Source organism: Labrus bergylta, chromosome 11 (genome assembly GCF_963930695.1).
Source record: "Labrus bergylta chromosome 11, fLabBer1.1, whole genome shotgun sequence".
Taxonomy (NCBI): domain Eukaryota; kingdom Metazoa; phylum Chordata; class Actinopteri; order Labriformes; family Labridae; genus Labrus; species Labrus bergylta.
The window spans coordinates 11948629-11975036 of record NC_089205.1 but is presented as its reverse complement, the minus strand read 5'-3'; the positions used below and the strand labels follow the sequence as shown (position 1 = coordinate 11975036).

The window sequence follows — 26408 nt, the reverse complement described above, 5'->3', positions numbered from 1 at the left end:
ATACCATAAATGTTTTGCATTTCTACTGAAATCAGCCCCCCCCCCCCCCCCCCCTCCTCGTAGAGCTGCAAGAGCTGTACTTCGTGATGGATGGTCGTGCTTGTGAGCTCTAGCTCTGCTCGCTGCTCACTACACGGGCTTGTGTTGCCCGCTGGAGGCGAGGCGGGGGAAGGCACGCAAACGGTGGGGAAAGATGAAGCACTCCTTATTTCCCTGCCTCTCCCCTCGCTTGCTGTGGAAACCCGTGGCCACCCTATTCGTCTCCACAGTAGACAGAAGAGGCACTGGCAGGTTGAGGGCTGCCAACTCCACGTTTAACCGAGAGAACTCCCCTCAGCAGAAGAATTGGTTATCATTGTGATCATTTTGAGATTTATCTCAATGCTTAATATGATGATCAAGTAGAGAGAGAGAGAGAGAGAGAGAGAGAGAGAGAGAGAGAGAGAGAGAGAGAGAGAAAGAGAGAGAGAGAGAGAGAGAGAGAGAGAGAGAGAGAGAGCAGTCTTGCTGTCATCTACAGGTCTGGCAGTCTCACCCAACCTGCACAACGCGCTCCCTGACTCGTATTTTTTTTTTTTTTTTTTTTTTGCCTTGATGCGCGTCGCCGCCAAGAAAGCCAGAGACCACCTCGCCCTCTCCTCTCTTCACTTCGCTTCCTCTGCTCTTCTCGTCAGCACCCAGAACTATAGTGCAACCGTTACCATCACTATTTCCCCCCGCTTCTTCCTCTAACTCTCACCGCCAGATCTCTCGCTATTGCGTCTCTCACCCCTTTCCTCTCCCTCCGCCACCTCCCCGGCTCAGTCCCTCACTCCTCTCTGACGCACGACAGGGAAAACGGACGCCAGGAAAGAAAGCAAGAAAAAGGTAGCAGCTGAACCTCGCGCCAATATGATCCACACACTCCTGCTATCGCTGCACCGGACAGGGACACGGTCCTGAAACCGAGAGGGGAGCACTCTCACCCGGCAGCACAGTTGTTGATCGCTCGCCCGAGAGGGGGGGGCGGAGGCGACGGCGGCGGAGGAGAAAGAGGAGGAGGAGGAGAGGGGGAGGAAGAGGAAGCGGACTGGCACAAGTTGAGGGCTTGCATTTTAAGCAAACTGCTTTGAAAAAAAAAAAAAAAGAAGAGACAAGAAAGAAGGGAGAGAGTCAGAGTCACCGGAGAGCAAGAGTGGGGGAGATTGCATTCCTATCACGTCTTCATTCCTCCTCTCTCCTCTCTTTTGCCTCAGCCACAGAGTGAGAGAGGGAGGGAGAGAGAGAGAGAGAGAGAGAGAGAGAGAGAGAGAGAGAGAGAGAGAGAGAGAGATAGAGCGACAGAAGGAGCAGGGAGAGAGATCTAACAAGATTCATAGTGGTCCTTTTTCCCGATGCTTTCCAATCGCAGTACCAAACTAAGGTGAGTGCTTAGGCAATGTTTGCCTGTGCTGGAGTGTATCATGGGGAACCTTATGCAGATGTGTATGTGTGTGTTTGTGTGTTTGCATGCTTATGTGTCTGCGAAGCCATGGACTTAAAAGGGAACATCAAGCATCTCCGTAAGCAGGATAACGGATCGCAGGGATCCAGTCGTCTGATCAATAGCCGTTTGTTCTTCATTCGCCGTTTCCCTGCCAATGTCACGACGGAAGGCTACTGCATTATGCTTGGCATTTATTTCAATAAGCTGTCTGCTGTCTGTGCTGTATTGACAGCAACATTGTTCTGTGTTAAATTCCAGTAAATGTGAGCACGACTTCTTGTTTTGACGCAAGGGAGATTGTCAGGTGTCAACGTTTTACAATAACTTAGTTGAATATGAATTCAGCCTTGCAGTCTGTTAATTGTTTTCACTGGATTTTCCACTTTTAATGTATGTAAGTACACAGGGCTCTGGAGAATTTCCCCCAGCTTGGCTTTGAATCCGTGGCTCATTCACATGCGCATCTCTTCCTCTCTCCCTCCTCAATGCCCTGCTCTCTCTCCCCCCCATCTCTCTCCTCTCCTCTCCTCCCCTGTCCTCTCCTTTTCCCCCCGTTCCTTTGACGGCTCCGTCACCCCCCCCCCCCCCCCCCCCACCCACCCAAATCCCCACCCCCCTCCCCGCATTTCTTGTCCTCTCCCTCGCAGCCCGGCATCGGACGGTGAGCGGGACGCACCGGGCGACAACGAAACACACCGCAGGAGGATATGTGAAGTTGGAATCCCACTAAACTAAGTACGTATATCAACTGATTTGAAACATCTCAGGGGAATGCGATATGGAACGCGTTATTTTTTCAACTGTTTGAATCTCGTTTTGACTTTGTGTTTTTTTTTAAACATCGCATTTGCGCTTTTTGATCTCTACCGTGGAGGCGGGATCGATAAATCCTGGAGGATTATGCACGGAGAGGGGAATGAAAACAGTTCGTTTTGCATTGAGGAGCTCGTATTCTAGGATATTTTTTTCATGTTTTACCACCAGCTATTTTTAGGGGGATTACTCGATATTTTCTATTTTTCCCTCTCTACTTTGCTTCTTTTTTTTTTTTTGCTGGGCTTTGGAGAGCGGCTCTACGGCAGACGGTCCCGGCGCTTCATCTCCTTTGGAATTTTTCAGCACCGTCGAATGAACGGACAGCTCCGTGTACGCACGTTTGTATGCATGCGAGTGTGTGTGCGTATGCGCGCGCGTGTGTGTCCGCGCGAGTATGAGAAGTCACAGCCTGCAGAAAAGATATTCAATGCGTTTGTTTTTGTGTCTTTGACTTTTTCCCACTTATCACGGGAACGGGATCTCGGATCATCCCCTCATTTTCATATAAAAAAAAGGACTTTTATGGTCCTTATTATTATTACCAATATTATTATTATTATTATTGTTATTATTAGTTTAAATTTGTTTCAAGGCCGGCCGGATTTACTCAAACACAGCCTCTTATCTGAGCGTCTTGGAGCAACTTCTTCGCCCACTGCGCTTTTCACGTGCCGTTATTCCTTTAACTATTTCCTCAATCATCACCATCAGGGAAGCTAGAAATACACGCTTTGTTTATGTTTTTGTAATAGGAGAGACTCAATTACACTGAAGAAGTTGACAGTTTCTCCTGTTTACTGGATGCATTTGTTGGTTATTTAACTAGATGAAATCGCCAAGGAAAAATAGCTCTGCTGTTTTCTGCACTTGAGAACCATCGGACCATTTGGACCAGCCCCATAACCCCCACCCCCTCATTTTGACATGATTCTGACGTCTTTGCACTGTTGAAAGCGGCCCCTGCAGCGTTGAAGCATTAATGGCACTATTACATTTTTTTTTTTTTCTGATTTCATATACATATGCTGAGATTAATTTAATGTGATGGGATGTTCAGCAAGTCCTCCAACAGTCCTCATCTCATCCCGCTAATGGTCACCAGGCTGACACCATTTCCTTCTCGTCCTCTCCCTGCGTCAGACCTTCGGTGCACCTACTCGATTTCCCCCGCGCTTTTCCTTTACTCTCATTTATCTAAAGAGGGATTGAGGTCCCTCTTATGTAATAAACACAGCACAGGGACGGTGTCTCCTCACCACCAACCTCGCCCACTTGCTTTTTGCCGCCGTTTATTCACAGAGATAAGCATCTCTGAGCTGATTTATTGCAACCTTAGCAGCACATCTGCTGTATAATAAATTCCCCCAATATACTGACGGTAACTGTCTGAATGCAGAGATTTGTTTGTGTAGCAGAGTATCATATCACCCATCCAAGTGTGCTGGCTTATATTTTCTTTAAAATTAGCAAACAATATTGCACATCTAAAGCAGTATCCTACGTCATTATATTATGTAATGATTTCAAAGTTGTCTTCTAATCTGCTCAAACTAATGCCTTCTTTCTATCTCTCTCTTTCCCCCCCTCTGTCTGTCTATCTCTTAACTCACGCTTCACTTTGAGTGTGTGTGTTCTTGTTTGTTTATTACCTTCCCAACCATTCTCACCCTCCTCCCTTTCCATTGTCTTTTCTCTGTTCTCTGTTGTAGTGCTGTGAAGTGGCTCTGTCCCTGGAGCCAAAACTTCATCCCCGTGGTGTCAGCAAGGATGCTGTGGGTTACCTTGCTGAGCACCATAGCCTTAGGATGGACCACGCCGATCCCACTACTCGAAGACTCCGAGGAGATAGACGAGCCCTGCTTCGAGCCCTGCTACTGCGAGGTCAAAGAGGGCATTTTTCACGTCCACTGTGACAGTAAAGGATTTACAAACGTCAGCCAGATCTCCCAGATTTGGAGTCGGCCCTTCAAGCTCAACCTGCAGAGAAATTCGATGAGGAAGCTTTACTTTAACAGCTTCCTCCACCTAAACAACGCGATATCCATTAACCTCGGTAATAATGCCTTACAGGATATCCATGCTGGGGCATTCAATGGCTTAGGAATACTCAAACGGCTCTTCCTACACGAAAACAAACTTGAAGTTTTCCGGAATGACACTTTTCTGGGCTTGGAGAGTTTAGAATATCTCCAGGCAGACTACAATGTTATCAAACGGATTGAAAGTGGTGCATTCAGGCACCTCCACAAACTGAGAGTGCTCATACTAAATGACAATCTCATCCCTGTGCTCCCAAATTATCTTTTCCGGTCTGTGTCACTCACTCATCTGGACCTAAGAGGAAACAGACTAAAGACATTGCCATATAAAGGCACACTGGAGTATGTTGGGAGGAGCTTAATGGAAATCCAGCTGGAAGAGAACCCCTGGAACTGTGTCTGTGAGATTGTCCAGTTGAAAACATGGCTGGAGAGGATCCCTTATACAGCTTTAGTTGGGGAGATCACATGCGAGTACCCGTTCCACTTACATGGGAAAGACTTACGGGAAATCAAGCGCAGCGAGCTCTGCCCGTTACTTTCTGATGCAGAGATTGAGGCCAAGCTGGGAATTCCCCGGGTCCCTTTTAGCAATGAGAACACATGGCCTACTAAACCTTCCTCTATGCTCTCCTCCTTTCACAACACAGCCTCTTCTGTGGAATACAAGGAAAGAGTCGTCAAGCCTACCAAACGACCTCGGCCCACAAAGAACTCACCAACCCCTCGTAGCGTCTACCCAGGTATCAACCAGCCTCCCATCGCTGGCTACCAAACAAGGCCTCCAATCCCGATAATTTGTCCAGCTGGTTGCACTTGCAACCTTCACATCAATGACCTAGGACTTACAGTTAACTGTAAAGAGAAAGGCTTTCACAACATCTCTGAGCTCCTCCCTCGGCCTCTCAATGCCAAGAAATTGTATCTCAGTGGGAACCTAATACAGAAAATCTACCGTTCTGATTTCTGGAACTTCTCAAGTTTGGATTTACTGCATTTAGGGAATAATAGGATATCCTATGTCCAGGAGGGCGCCTTTATCAACCTGCCAAACTTGAAAAGTTTATATCTTAATGGGAATGACATCGAGAGACTCACCCCTGGGATGTTTCGAGGGCTGCAGATGTTGAGCTATCTTTACTTTGAGTATAACGTCATCCGTGAGATACAACCCAACTCTTTTTCCCTAATGCCAAACCTGCAGCTGGTTTTTCTCAATGACAACCTGCTGCGCTCCCTCCCCACCGATGCCTTTGCTGGCACCAACCTTGCACGCCTCAACCTCCGTAACAATTACTTCCTTTCCATGCCTGTGCATGGTGTTCTTGAGCATCTGTCCTCCATTGTCCAGATTGATCTCCACCAGAACCCGTGGGACTGCTCCTGTGACATCATCCCCCTCAAACAGTGGTTAGAAAAACTCTCCTCAGTCATCGTGGTTGGAGATGTCTTCTGCAAGACACCTGAGTATGCTTTTGGGAAGGACCTGCGCTTTCTGGAGGTTGAGGTCATCTGTCCTGAGCTTAAGTATTCTTCTGTACCCTCACCTGCTCTGCCTGGGGGGGACGACTACACCACGGGGAGCTCTAACATGGGGGAGGCAGGCGGGAGAGGGGCTGTCCCACTGTCTGTCCTCATCCTCAGCCTCCTCATCCTCTTCATTTCTGCTGTGTTTGTGGCTGCCGGGTTTTTTGCCTTTGTTCTTCGTCGCAGGAAGAAGCTACCCTACCGGAAACGTTCTGAGGTAGATCTGACGGGTATCCAAATGCAATGCAGGATCTTTGAGGACCCACCAAGGCAGAGTTGTGCTGGCAATGCTGGCACACCAGAGAAACCAACACCCAGTATGCACACACACAATCACACGAGTCACACACACGCCCACGGTCACGTTTATGATTACATCCCCCACCCCGTGACTCAGATGTGTAACAACCCCATATATAAGCCTAGAGAGGGAGAAATAGCTGAGGACGACAGAGCACAGTTTTCAGAGAAGAAAGACAATGGCACCAGTAGCAACAGTAACTACAGAACCTTGCTAGAGAAAGATAGAGAGTGGACCATGGCCGTTTCCAACTCTCAACTCAACACCATTGTCACAGTCAACCACTCAACGGCTGACATGGCAGGATTTCACGAGAACGGAGGGCTCTGCCCTACCGTCATTGACAGTCAGAGGCCCACACCGACGGTGGGCTTTGTAGACTGTTTGTATGGGACGGTACCCAAACTAAAGGACATGCATGTGGCGCATGCACATCCACCAGGCATGCAGTACCCAGATTTGCAGCAGGATGCACGGCTGAAGGAGACATTGCTTTTTACGGCGGGGAAAGGCTGTTACCCCGACCCGTCCCAAAGCGATTACCTCGAGTTAAGGGCCAAACTTCAAACCAAGCCGGATTACCTCGAAGTCTTGGAAAAATCTTACCGGTTTTAACATCTGAAATCCATGCGGGGGGGGGGGGAAGCAAAACACAAAATCAACACATTCACTTTGCCACCCTCAAAGCAAAATCTCCCAAAAACCAATATCAAAAAAACAATAACTTGAAAAAGCAGCATGGTAAAAAAGATATATTATTATACGGTAACAACACAGTTCCCCCCTCCCCTCCACCCCCACCCCCCCCCCAAATCACTTTGGAGGAGAGGCCATTCTCAGATATTTCAATGAAGTGCCTTTTTTTCAGAGTAGCCAGCAATGTCAACAGCCGTTATTTTTATATTATATAAATATCTCTATATGCCCGAGAGAGCAAAAGAGGAATAAGAGGGGCACCGGGGAATAAAAACATACAAAACATCTTAAAGTACATCTCTCACTAAAACCCCCTTTTAATGGAGTTACCATGGTGTGAAAGACACACGGGAGCTGGACGTCTCCCTGACTTGGGGGTTTTCTTTCTGTTCCTTTTACCCCTGACTAGGATGCACAAACACCTGGAGGCCGTGCACATGAAGTTTGTAGGCGATGGAGGGAAGAGAGAGAAAAAAAAACTATATATTCAAATGAACTGCAGTTTGCTGCATGCACTCACTTCATTGCAGGAAGTGAGGGGATTTACTCATACCTATCACACTCATTATGAACAGAAATACTGCAACGCATTTACAGTTCAGTGTTCTATTTAATTTTTATATCTTATTAATATGGTTATTACTATTAATGAGGACTTTTCTCTATATCAGGGTGCTTCTGGTAAAAAGGACGCGCCGATGTACGGATGGTAAAACATTTGTGAATATTATTATAAGACAACGCTCAAGGTTTTCTGGATATTTCCACGCACTTTGTTGACCCCCCTTCCCCTCCCCTTCCATTGCTTCTGGATTCCCCATTGTCACCCACTAATGGCTTTGTAGGAAGCACTTTTAATGTTTTCTCTCTCACAAAGATTTGAAGAAAATTGTGCATATATTTATTCTGTAATTTCAGTGAAGAATTTACTTGTAAAGGTAATGTTAAATCAATGTATAGTGATTATGCGTCTGGTATAGCCTTCTTAATAAAAACAAACTCTTCAATCAAATGATGAAAGGGTTGATGCCACGGGAACCTGTGTCAAGCGCTATTGACAGGCTGTGTATTTGGTGTCTAGTTTCAACGGCATGTTGGAGAAGTGGCCAACGAGCACGAGACAAAGCTGCTGGAAAAAGGAGGAATAGCTACTGAACCAATAGAGTGAGGCAGAAATGTAGTCGAGGGCAATAACATTTAATCTTAGTTCAGCTCATTATTTTTGGATTAGCGCAAAAGTAATTTATGTTTTAGGGGAAAGGTTTATTTTTTTCTTCTGAGAAATAATCTATTTTTGTGTCTATTTGTAGTTTGTCCTATGATCCTGCCCCTGCTGGATATCATAGTGCACAATCTTTATTTGCCACTACATCACTGGTCCTAGTTGTGTTGAGTCTAAACTCAGAGCCAGAACAAGTGAAGTAACCGCTGCTGGTTTTAAAGTGGATTATATCACAGGATATACCAAATCAGTGAGGCATGCTGCAGTTTGAATTATATGAATGGGTATTGCTGATGCAGGCTAACTAATGGTAATAGGGAGGCAATGAAAAAGAGATACGGAGAAGCTCATTTGCACATCTAATTTTTCGGACTCCCTCTGAAGTAGCATTGTGGACTGAGTCCACTGGAGGGCGATATAAAGCGTTCAGGTTCTATAGGTATTAACTAGATTGGATGCAGTTACAGTATAAAGTAATGCACAAAATGCTTATCTTAAGAGGTCATCAAGTCTTGTATTTTAATGAATTGTTTTCAAAATATCTATATTACACCTTAATGTTGCAAAATATATTTTTATTCATTTCAGCGCAATTTCACCTGTTTCATGTTTTCTCCCCTATTTCACATGATTGATTTCAACCTATTGTCTTGAACATGGCAGAATAAAGCAGCTCTATAATAAAATAAAAACTTTATTTTCAAAAAAGAACATTTTGGAGGGGCTTTATAATGCTTTTGCGTATTGGTATATTACGTTTCCGATTGCTGATTGTTGCACATTGACATGTTTGCATTGAGTCCTTACTGTAGTAGCATTGATCTCGAGTAGTCCAGCAGCTCTTAACTGCTAAACTTTTTTGCTGTCACAATTTTAGAAATCGTATGATTTTTGGGACCAAATAAGCTGAAAAAAAAAAAAAAGTTAGGACTATCTTTGGAAAGAACAACACAGTATTTTTTTCCCACTGTCCTGGAGGGAAATTTTTAATTAAGAGCTTTTCATTTGTTTTGTTTCAAAATGAGCATGATGTGCAATTCATTGGTTCATCTTGATTTTCTAGAAGAGGTTATCCTCCGTTTTAGAATTGGGTGTTAAAGTTTCTCATATGTGTCAGCTTATACTAAGTGGAAGACATGTAGCAAACCACATACCTCCCAGTTAAATGGGAAGTCTCTTAGCCAAGTCTGTGTGTCATCTCCAGTATTGATCATCAATGATCCAGTCTATTTATCAATATGGACGTTTACCATGTTTTGTATTAATTGTTCAGTTTTGTGACACAAATGATTGAAGGATACCTTCATATAAAGCCTTTTTAAGCATGATGGCATTACGTCAAGGCTTTTTGTTTACACCTTGCAGAAACGTTCACAACATTGTACCCCATATTCTGCTGCACCACCTAATTTGTCTGCTCCTTGTCTTACCTTATTGGCTTAAACACATACATACACACATAGACAAATGGACACACACATAGAGCCGTACTTTCACTGACCAAGAGATTAGACTATATGGTCAGCATTTTCGGTGTGCACTCAGTTTGATTAAAAACATAATGCATTGCTCTGTTAACCTCGACCCTCCCCGTCTCCCCCACCCCCAAATGAATACATGAATAAACTTTTTGGATCATTGATGATTTTGCTATAGTCCCATATCTTGGTAACCTTGTATCCTCCCCAACCTGGCACCCACCTTCCATAATATTTCATAAATGAGTGTTGGGCTTTTGTCCCATTATACCATGCTGAGTGGTTTTTACCCCAATAAAACCTCCTGTTATCCTGCACTAATACCTCCAAGTAATGTCATACTTTGGTAGAGTATTGGATAGGGGCGACCAATGGAGGTTGGATAAATGTTTCCTTTACGTGTGAAATGTAAACATGCCCTGCTGGTCCAAATTGTCTTCTATTATCTCAGTGATATTTGAATTTCGCAGTGGAGTTAACCTTTTTCTTCAAGAACTCTCTCTCGGGGTTTGTACGTTGGCAAGACTTCAGCACGGTAAATGCAGTGTGTGCCTTTTTCTTCTGTCCTTGGCTTTTCTCTGTCTCTGTCCCTGCAATGTCTTTCTCTCTCCCTCTTTACGTCATCTGCTCTTTCAGTTTTTTTCTGCTCTGATTTTGAGTCGTCTATTCTGTGTTTCCAGTCTTGAATGTTGCTTTGGCTGTTGAATCCTTCCTCAAGCTTTTGTCTTTGTTTGCTTGAATTCTGTTATTTTAACAATCTAAACCAACTTTGAAAGCAAGGAAGATAAAAACCGAATTTTGCTTTTCAAGTTTCCTTTAATTCATCTCAGTTTTATTATTTCGTTAGCCCTAACTTTTGTGGAACATAAATGCCTGTGTTGAATATTCTTCGCATTCTTGGCCTTTACCTGCACCCTAGCTTACCTTTAGGCGCTCCTTTTATTTATATATATTTTGTAGCCAGGCTTAAGTTGGTTGAATTATGTTCTATGACACAGCTACAGGGATCAGGAGACACACATTCAAATAAAACACTGACAATAAGTTGCTGTATGCCATTTTTTTTGAGTTCTTGAGTTGGTTTTGGCTGGTTGTACTTGAAAGTAAAATTGCAAGAATGCTTGGCATGTTCCCCCTCAGGCGTGTATCTAAAAGTTTAATTAAAACATAATGCGGGATATAACGAAGCAAAGCATTCGTATAAACCAACAGGTTAAGTCATGATTGTTTAGAACTTGCTCCTTTAAGAGATCTGGGGGGTATTATAAGCCTTTCAGGGAAAAGCTTCTGTACACTCTCACGCCATTTCGCTGTAGCTATTTGTTGTTGGCAAAAAAAGAAAAAGAAAAAACAAGTGGATATTTTTTTGTGTTGAGTGGAGGCAGAAACCTGGATATGACTGTGTGGATTAGTGGTACACTTTTAAGGTGGTCTCCAGGGATGAGGTTTCATGTGTGGTGTGATGCTATTTTTTCTCCCTCTCATTTCCTCCAGCATTTTTTGCTCTGGTTATTTTTGGGCCTTTACTGTGAGGAAGCAGCAGGGCGATGTCAGTTGTCAGTCCCCTTATGAGTTTTTTTTTTTTTTTTCGTGTGTGCACACATGCTTTCATATGTACAGTACGTACTTTGGCAGATGGATGGATTCTCTGCCCCCATAAGTGTGTTAGTTCAGTACTTGAGAATGTTGGTTAGCCCAGACATGATTTTGGAAGGCAGCACTGAGTGAACAGTGAGAGGAATAAAAAGATGGGAGGAAGGGATCAGTTTGAGAGCACTATTGATGGGAGGGGGAGCACAGACAAGAGGCTTAGGGAAGGGTGAGAGAACATGGAGTTGTCAGGAGAGGATTGTGAAGGATGTGCCACTTAGAGAAAGTAGGGATTCTTCTTTTGCTCTTTTGTCACCGAAATAAGCTGTAATTGTCCAATTAACCAAAAAGAAAGTCCAAAGCAGAGAGAGAGAGAGAGAGAGAGTAAAAGAGAGAGACAGCACTTTATAAAGAGGCTGATGGAGGGTTGCAAGCACTTAAATTTTGCATTATGTGTGTGTGCATGTAGTTTGATATGCTTTCTCCATTTGGGAATAAGGGAATTATCTCCAGTTTGCTGAAAAGCCAATCTGTCTCTGACCATGGTGCTGAAATTGCAGTAAACTGCAGGTGCTGCATACAGAAAGTCACATTCCACTTTCTTTGTGCATGCGTGTTTGTGTTGTTTGGAAATCTGGAGACGGCTCTTTTGCTCTGTGTGTGTGTGTGTATGTGTGTGTGTGTGTGTGTGTGTGTGTGTGTGTGTGTGTGTGTGTGTGTGTGTGTGTGTGTGTGTGTGTGTGTGTGTGTGTGTGTGTGTGTGTCAAGAAAGCGTACTTGACTTTGTGCAACTCTGCTGATGGCAGAACTTTTTGTCTTCTTTTCTTTGTGGTTAACTAAAGTGCTGTACATCTGTTTGTGGCTGTATTTATAGAGACAGAAAGTGCAGCCTTTGATACCATATACATGCACTACATTTACCATTGATACTATGTCGCATACTGCAGCAACTGTATGCCACCTTGAGTCATCCTATAACACTGCCATTTATTTTTTTAAAAGCCACAAAAAGCCTACCTAACTGTCACTAAAATAATGCTTATTCTATCTGTAGCGTAAATATATGTTACAGTATAAAGCCAGAGAGAAGCTGCAGACAGAAAAACAGAGAGGAAAGAGAGCTACTTGGGACAGTTTCCTTAGTCCTGAAATCCTGAGAAAGCCTTAAACATCACTTGACTATGCTGCAGTGCAGGAGCTCGACTGACCCGCTATGTTGAAAAAGAGAGAGGGGGGGCGGGGGGAGGGAGATGAGAAAAAAAAGTGAGAAAAGGGGCTGCAGAAGGAGAACTAGAGTGTGAAAGAGAGGAAGAGGGTAATTCTCAACCCTTGGCTACTTCTGCTACCGTGGGCACCGTAAAAGTCATGAGGTTGTACAGTTTGCCTTGTGAATTTTGGTTCCCTGGAGATTGTGGTCCTCTCTTATGTCCAAAAAATAAAAAAATAAAAAAATAAATAAATTCTGCAAGTTGGGGAAAGTTGCAGTCATTTGTGCTGCTCAGCATTGTGTTACAGTCTTAGCTTCGGCAAGAAATATCAGCAATCTGTGTTATCACTCACTAAGGGAAGAGTGGGGAGGCATAATTTCATAAAGTAAAATATGGAGCATAGTGTCCCTGGCTGGTGTTCTGAATAGCCCGTCTCTGTCTTTGTTCCGCAGTGTGGGTCCTACTTTGTGCTTCATACTTAAAATGACTGCTCTTTTTCTGCACCTTGATTTTAACAACGATGAGCTGGACCACTTTTCTTTCTGTTATCCCCAAAATGCAACGTAAATGCAAAAACATAATCATCTGCATCCTCTGCATATTGCAAGTGTTTTTTGTTTTACATATTTGTCACCTCAGTTTTTTTCCCACCTAAATGCACATTCCTTTTTTTTTTTTCACTTTCCTTCATCTTGACCATCCCAATCTCTTCACTCCATTTTCACACCCATCCATGCTTCCGTTTCTTGTGTCGCACACAGACAAGTAGCAAACAGTTGACCTGCTGTCTCTTTTGATAGCCTGCCGTGTTCTCAGGCTTTATAATATTCCACTGACGCTACTGAGTTTGCAGCTCGCCCCCTGAGGCTAAATCTACAGTGTATGCGTGTGTGGTTTTTGTGGATGCATGTGTGTCCTATCGCCATTGGGATATCCAGGTGCATTTCTTTTAGATAATGCTCCATCAAATCTACAAGTAACCTGAGGAAATGGGCCAAACAGCTTCAAATAAGGGTCTTATTAATGGGTATCAAAACTGTCTACCCTGTTGTCTTTCATTTGACATCCAGTGTAGTTTCTTCTGCTGAAAGGTTACTGTATGATGTGCTGCTTGAAAAGCAAAGTGGTGATTATATAAAGACGGATACATACCCATTAAGACAAATCTGTAGTTGATGCTCTTATTTTCTTTCATAATGTAACATCGAGGCATCATGAATTGAAACTGTTTCATAACCTCTGAAAACTAGCCACAGAATTTGAAACTGTTAACTAAAATGTTCCATTTAGACATGGGATATTCTGACTGAACTCATTGAGGTTTAATTGGGAGAAAGATGTAGTGAGAGATAAATAATTCTGGTGTCGCTTTTTGCCTGCCTGTAATACTTTGACATTCACCTCCTCCTCTTAGGTTGTGAATAGTTTAGCTGGCCAAGGCCACCTGCTGGTGGTTTGTGTAGCTGATGTTTTTGGTTATTGAAAGAAAATACCTGATACATAAAACAAGCCTGTAAGAGGTTACAACATTCTGTTGCAGAGAAAGACAAAGAGAAAGGAAGCAGAGACACTGAGGAGAGAAAGAGAAGAGAAGCAGAGACACTGAAGAAAAGAAGAGAAGCAGAGACACTGAAGAGAGAGAGAGAGAAAGAGAAGGGGAGCAGATCAGCAGGATGAGGACCGGGACTCTCACATGCTGCTCTTTGTCAGAACACACTTGTCAATCCTTTGCTGCAGACACTTGCTGCTTTAGTGAGGTTGTATTTTTTTGTGGATGGAACAACCCTTCACTAGACCTGCACAAATGCAGCAAAAGACTGCAGCAAAGGCCATAAATGATTGGTAATGGGATAAATGTTTGTGTGACATGATTGACTATTTAGCAGGGTCAATGTGATAAAGAGCTGAATTTATAAGGTCAAGTGAAATAAAATAAACAATTAGTGGCTTGCACATCATTTTCTCCTCCTCAGGGAAAAACTGCAGGTTTTCTGCAAAGACTAACGCTGACTTTACAGTTCCATTTTGTGTGGCGTGGAATTGTATTTGCATTACGATGCAATCAGCCCTCTCTCTTTATGTATGTGTGTGTGTGTGTATGTCTGTGTGCTACTGGTTCCAGGTCATTAGCCCCAGGCAACAGTAGAATCACGAACAGAGGGCAAGTAAAGGAAGAAGAAGCAGTCGAGAAGAAGCAGGGAGGGATGATATAGGACATACGGCAAAGGCAGAGAGCACAAAGGTGCACTTATTAGGGCTGCATTAAAATGAATATTTAATGTGTTTCCAAAGAATGAACAGGAAAGTAATGACAATGGATACATCTTGGAGCTTCATTGATGCTCCTTAAGATACTCATTGAAAATTATTGTCCAGCACAACCAAGCAGCAGCCTCCGGTCTTGAAAAGTGAAGCCAATGTGGAAGTGCAAAATCCTGCAGTTGGTCAAGTGTCCACATGAGGCTGGCTCCAGGAACACCGGAAGTCACATACACATGACTGGCAAAAAAGGCAGTTTTTTACAGCAGAAAAAAACATTACAGCCTGGTACAAAAACACGAAATAGGCCGGATTAGTGTCATCACTGGCACACACTGTAAGGAGGGTGATCTTCTTCTTCAAATGACTCTATTTTGATTTTGAAAGCGATACGTGTCATCCATAGTTAGGCGCGTAGCTGACATGATTGACAGGGTGGTGCGATGTAATGGTTCTTCAAGAGGCTTAAAACCCGCCTCAGCTTCGGCTCTTAACCTTTCTTCACGTTGACTGAAAGTTAGGCTGGAAAAGGATTTCCAGCATGGCGTCGGCTGCCGATGAGCCTCTGCTGTAACAGATGGCTGACGTCACTCAGGCGTCGTCCATTCATATCTACAGTGTATGAGCACAACCCAGCCCTTTAAGCTTAAAGGCTCAAATGATGTTTCTGGTGTAAACTGGCCTTTGGTGTATACAATTTCAGAAAACGCAAGCTACTTTCATTGTACATTTGTTGCTTGGTGATCATATGAAGCTACAGCCTACATGCCATATCGTAATGCTAAGAGCCAGTTATGTCTGTGTGTATGTGTCTGTGTGTGTGTGTCTGCTTGTGTGTGTGTGTGTGTCTCATCCGGCCTACTGAGACAGACCCCTGGCATGTCCTTGCCCACTGACCTGATGTTATGATGTTAGCCAAACATTTCTGCTCTGTTAGGGAGCATAATGATGCGTAAAGTCTCCACACTGTATGTGTGTATGGTCGTGACTATCGCGTGCCATTGTGTGTGTGTGTGTGTGTGTGTGTGTGTGTGTGTGTGTGTGTGTAGAGTGTGTGTAATGATGTGGAGCCGTTGTTGTGTTAGTCAGAGCGCTCTGTAACTGCTTCCGCTGCAGAGTGTTGGAGAGATTTGTGGAGATTTTTGCCTAATGAGCAGGGATCACTTGCATTGTTAGCATTAGCTCGACAGGACGGGAGTTAGCTTAATTAGGGCCTGAGCAGTTTTTAGGGGATCACCACTCGCCCACACAAACACACAGAAGCGTATGCATTTCTATAGGTAATGAGGACAGTCCCATATCTGAAACTACTCGAGGATTAAACAGTTTTGCTGAGCATTTATGAGATAAGTACAAACTTAGTAATGACGTTATTAACATTATTTATTTTTTGCACAGGTAGAGTGTCCATCTGTGTAAGACTTTCACTTAGGGGCGGCTGTGGATCAGTGGTAGAGGCAGTTGTCTCTCAACCGGAAGGTTGAGGGTTTGATCCCCAAATCCTGAAGCCAAAGGCCTGATGTGTTCTTGGGCAAGACACTTAACCCCAAGTTGCTCCCGCTGCTTTGTTGGGGGCGTATTAATGTGCATGAATGAGGTAAGTTACTTCAGATGGTCACTACACAGCAACCTCTGCCATCAGTGTGTGAATGTGTAGGTGTGACCTGCGGTGTAAAAAGACCTTTGAGTAGTCATAGGACTAGAATAGCACTATACAAGCTCAAGTTTATTTATCATTTACCATTTAGACCTTTAAGAACTTTAATGCAACAGCCAACTATTCATTAATGTTTTTGGATGAGATGCATTGAAATCTTTTGCACGTTATATCTTTTTCTTTAAAATAGATTGATCCATATCACGTCAGCCTTTCCCTTTCCCTGCCAAAATGGCTCCCCATGTCTATGAATATTCATACACTGTTTTGCTTATGTCTTTACTTTCTTCCAAAGCACAAAAAAAAACAAGAGATAACACTGTGACTGTTGGCACCAACTGTGTTAAACCATTTCATAATACATGCCCCGAAAACACAGGCTGGGAGAAGACCAAAATTGAGAATGGCCAAGTTTTGAATGTAGGAGGGGCGCGTATAATTCTAGTGATGGTGTAAAAACTGTCAAAAAAAACTGACATTATAAGCACTTGTTTTTGTTATTCAAAGGTTTCACTGATGTCTACTTGCTACTGCTGTGAGTGCTTGTGTGCATGTGTTTGTTTCCCTCAACAATGTCTAGAGAGTATGTGGGTTGCGGAGAGAATCCATAATGCAGCCCTATAATTCAGGCAGAATGCTGATTCATGCTCGCAGGCAGGACAAAAGCAGGATCTTTGCTTTTAGCACACTGCATGGCTGTGTATGGGTGCTGGTTTTGCAAATCAGCATGCATGTCTTACATGCCTGCTTTGCTTGCAACTGTGAAGTGTATTTTCTTTTTTTTTTTCTTCTTTTTAGAAGATATTTCCTATCAGTGTGTATTCCCGTGTTTCCCTGCAGGCTTATGTGAGTGTTTGTGTGTAGACAGCTAGGCATGCAAGGTGCATATAGTTGTCAGGCAGGGAGGGCAGCAACCGGCAGATCTCAGCTGTGTGAGTGAAGCTGAGAACCCTTAAGGAAACACAAGCAGACATAGAAGACCAGAGACCCCTGTTATATGTGTGTGTGTGTGTGTGTGTGTACGTTCAAAAGAGAGGCAGAGACAGCACAAGGGAGGGAGAGGGAGAGAGAGAGAGAGAGTGAGAGAGAGAGAGAGAGAGAGAGAGAGAGAGAGAGAGAGAGAGAGAGAGAGAGTGAGTTGGAAAGCAAGATAGAAAAAGTGGAGGGAAAAAGCCCCCCCTCACCCATAAGCTGCTGTCACTCTTCTCTGCACTATCTCCTCTTCCACCCCGCTCTCCCCGCTCTCCCCGCTCTCCCCCCACCCCACACACACACACACACACACACACACACACACACACACACACACACACACACACACACACACACACACACTCCTTCCCTCCATCTTGCCGGGAGAAGAGGGCAGGGTGTGATAAGAAACCAGGGGGGAGAGGGTCTGAGATGGAAAGGTGAGGAGGAGGAGGAGGAGAAGAAGAGAGGATAGGGAGATAAACAATGTAGACACCACAGACATGTGAAATTATGGACACCTTTAGAGAGGACTGAAAGGAATTTCAGTGGAGACGGAAAGGGAAGGAGAAGGTGAAGAAAAGGGTAGGAACTATTTTTTAAACGTCTGAAAAAAGGAGCATGCTTAACAGCTTCGACTGAGTAATTTTCGGAGGCTCTATGGATTATTTGCCCTGGAGAATGATTGAACGTTAAAGGGGGGAAGTCGGAGCAGGTGATGGACAGGCATGGGGGAAGATGATGAACTGTAAAATGTAAAAGCTGCAATACTGTCCCTCTTGTTGAACAGTACTTGGACGTGAGGTACAGCACGGAGAGATTTATCATAATTTTCACTGGTCATTACACCAAATTATTTTGTACTAAAAAAAAATGTCAGAGAGGATTTGTCCAGAGAGACTGATGCTTCATTTAATTGGGAGCGTTTAGCATTTTTGTTAGCATCAGCTCTCTGAGTGTGAAATGAAATGGAGGCAATTAGCTGGTGAGAGGGGAGAAGAAGCAGATGAAAAACCACAACGTTTTTCTCAGCCTGTCCATTGTTTACTTTTAACTTGGAAGCAGCACATAAACCCTGTTCCCTTCTTTCTTACCGGTCTCTCTTTCACTCTATTCTTTCTCTCCTTCACCTCCTTATCCCTCCCTCCTTCCTCTGAAACCGCAGCAGTGGTTGATAGATCGTCCAGGTCAGTGGGGTTGGCAGGCAGGTTGATGTAAGAGACAGGGAGACAGAAAGACATGGGGCGCATGTTTGTGTGTGTGTGCGTGTGTGTGTGTGTGTGTGTGTGTGTGTGTGAAAAAAGGAAAGGAAGAAAGATAGAGAGGTGGCCACCCTTGTCCTCTCCTTCACGGTCTTGTTTTTCTGTCTCTCTTTTCTCCCTGCCCTCATCCTTTGCACTTGTAAAATCATCTGTTGCTACTTTGACCCCATCTATTTTTCCCCATCCCCCCCTCCCCTTTTTCCATATCATGTGTCATGATGTTATAAAAGGTGTTTGGAAGCAGCAGTAGCCTAGAGGCCAGAGACGCTGTGACCCAGTGACTACAGAATAGCTTTGAGACAAATCTCTGGCCTGGCCAGGATTAATAGTGAGGGATGCAAACATTAAACTATGTAATGAGAGATCAGTATTAGAAATTGAAGAGAAAGTTTGACAATTTGTTTGGAGTAAGTTGGGAGAATAGATAATTATCCCACAAAATCTTTGGATGATTCCAAGTTTTTTTCATGGTTTGACTCACCGCAAAAACAAAGAATTTTAAACATTGCTGTAATGGAAACTCAATTTTATGTCCCTAATAAGAAACTGCACCAGGTTTCAGGACCATAGCTTATTCTCACTAGTAAGAATCACCCAGATCATGTTGCCTGTTGTACCCTTTATTTCCTGTCTTTTTGTGTGTATATTTATGCCAACATTCCACATGGTATTTTTTTCATTTCATAGATACACTAAAAAATCCAAATATGTACATAATAACCTATTAAAATGTGACATAAACTGTATTGTCTGCATTAGGTTCCCATTCCAGAAAGATTGAAACAGTCATTATGAACACTCTCTTTACCCTTAGTTGTTTCATGTAACTCATTAATAAATCCAATCATAGAAACAAAGAGGTTTACTGCTTCACTCTCCTCTGCTGCGTTCTCCCTGACTCCTCAAGAAATGATTGAATACCCAACACATAACTTCAGTTGGCGAGTATTTCAACGGCTATTGCTCGGAGTCTCTTACCTTTCTGTCTTTCTCTCACCTGTCTGCCTCAGTGAACTGTATATGCAACCGCACAGAGATTGAATTTTGTTTTACATCTCTTATAGTAAAAATGCATTCATCTATCATTTTGGCTGCAAAGTGGCACGTCTCATGGCAGGTGAATTTTTAAATCACGTTTGCACTCTGAGGTTTTGTTATTTAAGTGTCCCACTGTAACCAAAGAATATGACAGGAATATGAATCAAATCATATTTACAGAGATTTTACTCCCCCAATGTGAGAAAGAGTGAGGGAGAGAGTGATAGAGTGTGTGTGTGTGTGAGAGAGAGAAAGAGAGAGAGAGAGAGAGAGAGAGAGAGAGAGAGAGAGAGCCTACATATAAACAGATGCAAAATAAAATTGGGTTATTTGATCATGAAGCTTGGTGTCTTAGAACTCTCTATGTGTTCAATGAGGCCACTGCAGTCTGCAGTCTCTTTCCACAGTGACACAGTGTGGCAGCTGTCTCATATGAACGAGTCCTTTGCAGGGTTCAGAGTGTTTTGGTAGAGCCGCATGAATGGGCACGTCCACACTGCCCACATGTTAACCGGTGTATGTACTGTACGTGTGGCTGTGCACATAGCATGAAACTTGCAGCTCAAATCTGAGATCAGCAGAGATTGGCTTCTTCTTTGCTAAAGTAAACTAGCCTGCCTCCCCTGCCTGTATCCTGATGCTGAACTCTGCAAATCTACAGAAGCAGATTAACATTTAACAGACAGATATAAAAGTGTGAACCTTCGTATCTAACTCTTGCAAGAAAGTGAATGAGTGTATTTGTGAAAATGTCTCTCTGAAGTGCTTGGTGGTGTACTCTGAGGAAAACATGATATAGAAACTTAGTTCTAGACACTAAATAATCCCTTTTTTTTTCAAAACAGAATAAATGCCATTTTCTATTATAGTCAGTCATGTCAGTCATGTACTGCCCATTTACAGCATGAAAGCATTAGATTCTATCATAACCATGCGATACATCTACATTCCTTTAAATGCTAGTTAGCTAATCAAATTATACGGCCTTATCTTGAGGGAATATGTTCCACCTTTAATTTAATCCTAAAGCTTCTTACTTTACACAATTAACCCTTTGACACATATAATCCTGGGCATGAAATGTAAGTGTGGTGGTCTACGCAATGCACACAAACCTACAGGAAACACTAATGACTTTTTGGTGGAGCATTCATGTTGCAGTGATCTTTGGTGAGTCAAACTGGGAGCAGAAAATCATTGATTACCTTCGGGGATTTTATTTTTTATTTTTTAAGCTCATACAGTATTTGTGCACTGAAAGATAAAACAGATCTTTATCCTCATCCAATATCCCTGAACGTCTGTATCAAAGCTTTCACCTTCCATTTTCCCCGTTGTATCTGAGCCCCCTTGTTATCATGAGTGAAATGGCCCAGAGTGTTTACATTGTGAAACATCGTGGTGGAAATTGAGAGGGAAGAAAGTCGCAGGACCAACAAACACACAACCCCCCCCCCCCCCCCCCCCCCCCCCATTTGTTCTGCATTTTGGACTCTTAACCGGACATATTAGCATTCAAGCATGCATGAGTAAACAAAGCCAGGGTCTTTGAGAGGTTAGAGAGGGCTGACATGGAGGTTATTGCCAAAAGCTGTAGGCTATCTGGAGCAGTCGAGGGAAAAGTACAAATCATGCAACAGTGGCTAAGAGGAGGATGGGATTTTGGAAATATGAAAGAAAAAGAATCCAAAAAAAAAAAAAAAAAAAAAAGAAAGTGTTATATAATAGGGTTCAAAGAGCAGCATATGTTGGTACGAATATATCTTACACAATATCTCATTTAACTAAAGATTATTACACTTTGAGATTAAAGTGTGATACGAAATTGAGAATGCATATCAAAGACTGATATATGTGTGTTTTCATTTTTTTGTGTGACCAGGATCACACTTGAACTCTATTTTCAGACCCTCTGCCACCACGTCAATCACTTGTTTGTGTGGGAATGTGCGGGCGTGGATCATACAGTCCAACATAGGAATAAACACAAGCATTTCATGGTTTGCACTTTTCATTTTCCTTCCCTTGCCCACTTGGACGTCTGATTGCGACGAGCATGTGCATGAATGTGAGCATAAGTCTTTTTCTCAATTCAAGTATGAAACATCTCGGCTGGTATGTTGTGGAGGTTTTAAGTCCAGGGACTTGCCTGTGATTCACTCAGTCATGAAAGGCGCACGCCTCAGTGAGTGGATGTGACTGGTTTTTTTTCTTTTTTTTTCTTTTTCAGCTCTGTGTTCGTGACTTCTGTTTTTACTTGACAGAATGACAGCACACATCCAGTGAGCTCGATTCATGCTTGCATTTTACAGAGTATGAAATTTAAGAAGCTGGGGGTCGCTCTTCTAATTTAGAACTTTTTCATCACCTTAATTGAACGAACATCAAAGTCACAGTCAGCACCTTTCATATTCCAGTTTTTATCATCGTGCAGGTTTCCAATTTATATTCACTTCTGATACTGCTCCAATACTTTTATGACATTACTTTTTTTTTTTTCCTTGCTCCAAAATTCAACTTTCATCTTTGGCTACGTGTGTAACAGTTTGGCAAAGTTGATTGAAATGTAAAAGATGCTGTCTTCTCGTTTTGAGTCATCCGAAGGTACATTACATTACATTTTAATTTGATTTTGATGATTTGTCCAGGTTTGTGTAATGATTTCTTTTGTAAAGGTCGCCTAAGTGAAGAACCAGAGAAGTCTGTATTCGTGTGTGTGTAACATGTTGTGTATCTCATAGTAGATTAGTGTTGTGATGTTGAACCACTCCCCCTGGATTGAACTAGACATCAGAAAAAAAACCTGACATGGCAAAAGGCTACTGCTGAGCTCGCACTGCTTTATTTATCACCCTGAAGAGTGTGTTGGAGGAGTGTACACTGTGTGTTCACATATTTGTGCATTTGAGGGTGTGTTCTGATGTGTGTATATAAGAGAGAGAATCAAAGATGAGCACTCACGCACATGTGTGTTTGGAACGTTGGAGTTGGTCCAAGTTCTGTTGTTGTCACCTTCATTTTTTTTTTTTACATGTTATATTTATAACACAAGGTTGGCAGCTACGCAGTCAGGGACAAAATTGAGATGAGGTGTGTGCATTTATTTCTGTTTGTGTGCGTGTTTGTGTGTGTCAGTGTGTGTGTGTGTCAGTGGGTGTGTCTTAAGTATTTATAACACAAGGACAGTGATGCAGAGATGAGCTGCATACTGATCAAGTGAAGTCAAAGAGAGTGCTTCTGTGTTGGCAGGCCCGAGCCACACAGCAACAACAAGTCATTCACCTAATTTAGGACACACACACACACACACACACACACACACACACACACTAACATACACACAGACATGCAATCATACAAACATGTTTCACCTCCAGATCTTTCTGATAACTCTGCATGCAGTCGCTGCGCCACAAGGTGTTTCATAAAGTTTATTTTCAGTCTCCAGCTGCATTGCCTTCTGCTGTTTGACTCCCAGTTAAGAGGTTTTAATAATTGTCGTCTCAGTCGTGATGAAATAGAGACATTCCATAACTCTTTATGGCGTCTGAATTAGCAGAGGGGTCATTAGCGGTGTATGCAGGTTGCAGAAGAAGGAGCAGGTTGAAGGGAGGGTAATGGATAGAGGGAGCAGAGAAAGACAGAAAGAGTATGAGGGAGGATTGGAAAGATCAATACAGAGTGTTCTTTGAGAGCTAAGACTCAGCATATCATGGCACAAGGCGAGGGAGGAGAGTAGGTGTATGAACACACAGAAGTACACACAATAAGTTATCATGTTTGAGTTCGGGGTGGGAAGAGAGAGAAATAGACATGGGAGCAGATGGAGGAGAAAAGGGGTCTAGAAAGTTAAGGAGTCCCTTTGCGGTATGTTCAGTGGAAGGGAGAAGTGTGCGGCAGTAGCGTTTCTGAAAGGCAGATAATTGAAGATAAAGAGGGAGGGTCTGAGGAAGAAAAGGGAAGAAGAATCACGCAGCCCGAGGAGTGAGAGAGTGACAGACCGGAGGGGGATTTGCAGCCTTCCTCAAAGATAAGCAAACAGTTTTCTTTCTACCCTGCTAACCCTCACACTCACAAGTGGCACTGTGTGTAAGTTCGAACAGACACACACACACACGCGCACGCACACAGACACACATGCACGCACACACACACGCTCTTTCATAAGCACACATGGACACGCATATGCACATACACATGACCCACACAGTCACAAACACACACACAACACATAACCAACTCTTTTCTGTTGCACCAAGCTCTTGGCACCTGACAAAAGTTCACCCAGCTCAGAGTTGCCATGGCAACGGGGAAATTCGTTGTTGCTACCCGTACCGCCTGACTCCAGGGCTGATGAGAGCAAGAGAGAGAGACAGAGAGAGTGAGGGAGGGAGTGAGAGATAAAAAAAAGAAGCAAATTAAACTTTAAATGAGGATGTTAATTTGATTACAAAAAGGAGCAAATTGGAATCTCATGGTACAAACCTTCACATTATTTTTGTTTTGTAGTTTTGAATTAAAGTTTGACCAACATTTTGGTTTACAACATCATACACTGCAGTATTTTGTTTTTCTATGTCAGAAAAATATGAATTATTTATTAGAGTCTATTGTGGTGCTGTGGAGTCATAGAGAAAATCATAGCTAAATAATCCTTGAATTAATCCAGATAAGCTATCAATAACAGTTTACATACGATCAAAATTATTTTTCAAACTTGTTTAACCATACAACTGTTTAAATCACTGATATTAACTGGACAAAAAATACTCCAATTTTGTCTCTTTTGTTAAGTTTGCATGTAAAATTCTACTTAAACATCAATTAAGTCATTCCAATTGAAATACCTTTTATAATGTAGTTTGAGGTTTTTTTATTTTATTATTGTGCCCAGCTCGCGATAGCTTACATGACACCATGAATTAAAACCTTCCAGGATCAGGGTGCGTAGTAGGTCTATTCATTGTCACGGAACAGGAAAAAAATGCAAAAGAACAATAACTAAACAGACTATCTTGTCTTCTTTTTCAAGATTTTGAGACAAAATTTGCAATATTTCAAGGGGACATATTGTGAAAAATCCACTTTTACAGTGTTTTTGAACACATATTTGGGTAACCTGAGTGTCTACTGACCCACACAATATGAAATAAATCCATCCAGTCCTTTGTTTGTGGTCTGCAAGTCTTACAACACAGAGAAAAGTTTCACATTTTCTCAGTAAAAAAATATAAATAAAAGAAATCCTCCCATGGATCTCAACCCATGGACTCCACCCCCAGCCTAGAACAAAACTTTTGTGCAGGTCTGCCATTTTTAGTTACAGAGGAGTGATGTCTACCGGGGGGGGCTCATTGCATTTAAAGAGACACACAAACCAAAACTGAGCGTTCTGAGAGAGCTGGTTTATACAGGGTCACAAACCTCCTCTGGTGCTTGATTCATGTTATATTTTGACCAAATCACAGCACAGATGTTTCATTTAGACCACAGGGGACTGTTTTAAAAGGTAGAAAAGGGGTATAATATGTCCTCTTTAACCGCCATTCAAGTGTTGCTGTCCATCTGTTCACACCAATATTTCATTTTTCATTGCATGAAACAACACTTCTCTCAAGTCATTATAATTTGTATAATTTCGCCCAAACAAAGTCCTCTCTCTCAAAGTCTATTTTCTTCTACAATATATTGGATCTATGTTCTGATCACTAAAGGAAGATTCAGCATGCTAAGCAATTTTAATAACATTCAAATTATGCATTATGGCCTGCAGTAGCTTGATTCATAGGACTAATGATAAGCATTAACATGGATACAGTATCAAATTCAATTTAGCCATTACATTTCAAATGAAATCTGAAATGTGCTTGTATTGCATTTTTCCAAGAGGTGGAAAGGATAGTAAAGATGTCTTTAATGAAGTCAAGATAATAAATGCCAGAAAAGGGTCATGGCATCGCTTCATATAAATAATAAACGTATAAATGACTACTCATAAATGTACAGGGCTGAGCACACGTCTGTCAATCCGTTAAACGTTAATTATCTGTGTTAATTTTTAATTATTTTTTAGCCTCTACAATCATTTGACTCGCGGTACATTTGGATTCTGTTAACATAATTCTTATGACTTGAATTCACTTTCGCCAACTCGATTCAGCTGACTTAATTTTCTCCCGACTCTCCGAAGAGACGAGACTGCTGAAAGAATGCTGCATTCATGTGCTCCTCGGATGGTCTCAGTTTCCGAGTTTGGAGGTCGTTCTTCCTACTTCAGCATTTTCACGTTTTCAGTTTATTAAGTCTGAATCTTGGGTCTGAATGTTGAAACTACAACAACAAACGTGGATGCTACGAAGAAGATTTGGAATATCTCTGTTACAAGTTTTAATTGAGAAAATAGTTGATGTGCAATACGTGAATGAATAAAAAATATCTTTACATTAGCAAAACGTATGTTGCCCCTCATGCGATGACGAATCAGGCGTCAAGTCGGTAAGTCGGGCACCTAATTATTTTCCGAGTTGTTGTTCCAACTTGAGAAGGTGTTAATGTGCATTTTACAACTTGGAAATCCTTTTTTCTGATGTGTCTGACACAACATGAATGCACCATGAGTCCTGTTTCTACTCAGGCTCTCATTGGCTAAAGTAGCCTAGTAGTGAAATGGACAATCCTGACTGGTCAAATGAGGTGTCACACAAAAGGTCAGAGTGCATGAATTAGTATACAAAAAAAAAAAAAAACAGCTGAACAGCAGCAAAAATTTTGAAGCAATCAGTGGACATTTATGGATGTAATGTGTTTAGATTAAATCTTCGAAACATCTAACGGAATCACCTTTTTTTTTATCAACAGTGCCCACCTCTGAAAACCTT

At 42.5% G+C, this 26408-nt stretch overlaps 1 protein-coding gene across 1 annotated transcript; it reads left to right on the top strand.

Annotated features, from left to right (window-relative positions):
* The first annotated feature begins 572 nt into the window (after positions 1 to 572).
* On the top strand, positions 573 to 25169 carry slitrk3a (SLIT and NTRK-like family, member 3a). The gene is made up of 3 exons (XM_020643368.2): positions 573 to 1402; positions 2113 to 2200; positions 3991 to 25169. The coding sequence occupies exon 3, from the start codon at positions 4049 to 4051 to the stop codon at positions 6761 to 6763; it is 2715 nt and encodes a 904-aa protein (XP_020499024.1). The 5' UTR covers positions 573 to 1402; positions 2113 to 2200; positions 3991 to 4048; the 3' UTR covers positions 6764 to 25169.
* The last annotated feature ends 1239 nt before the right edge of the window (positions 25170 to 26408 follow it).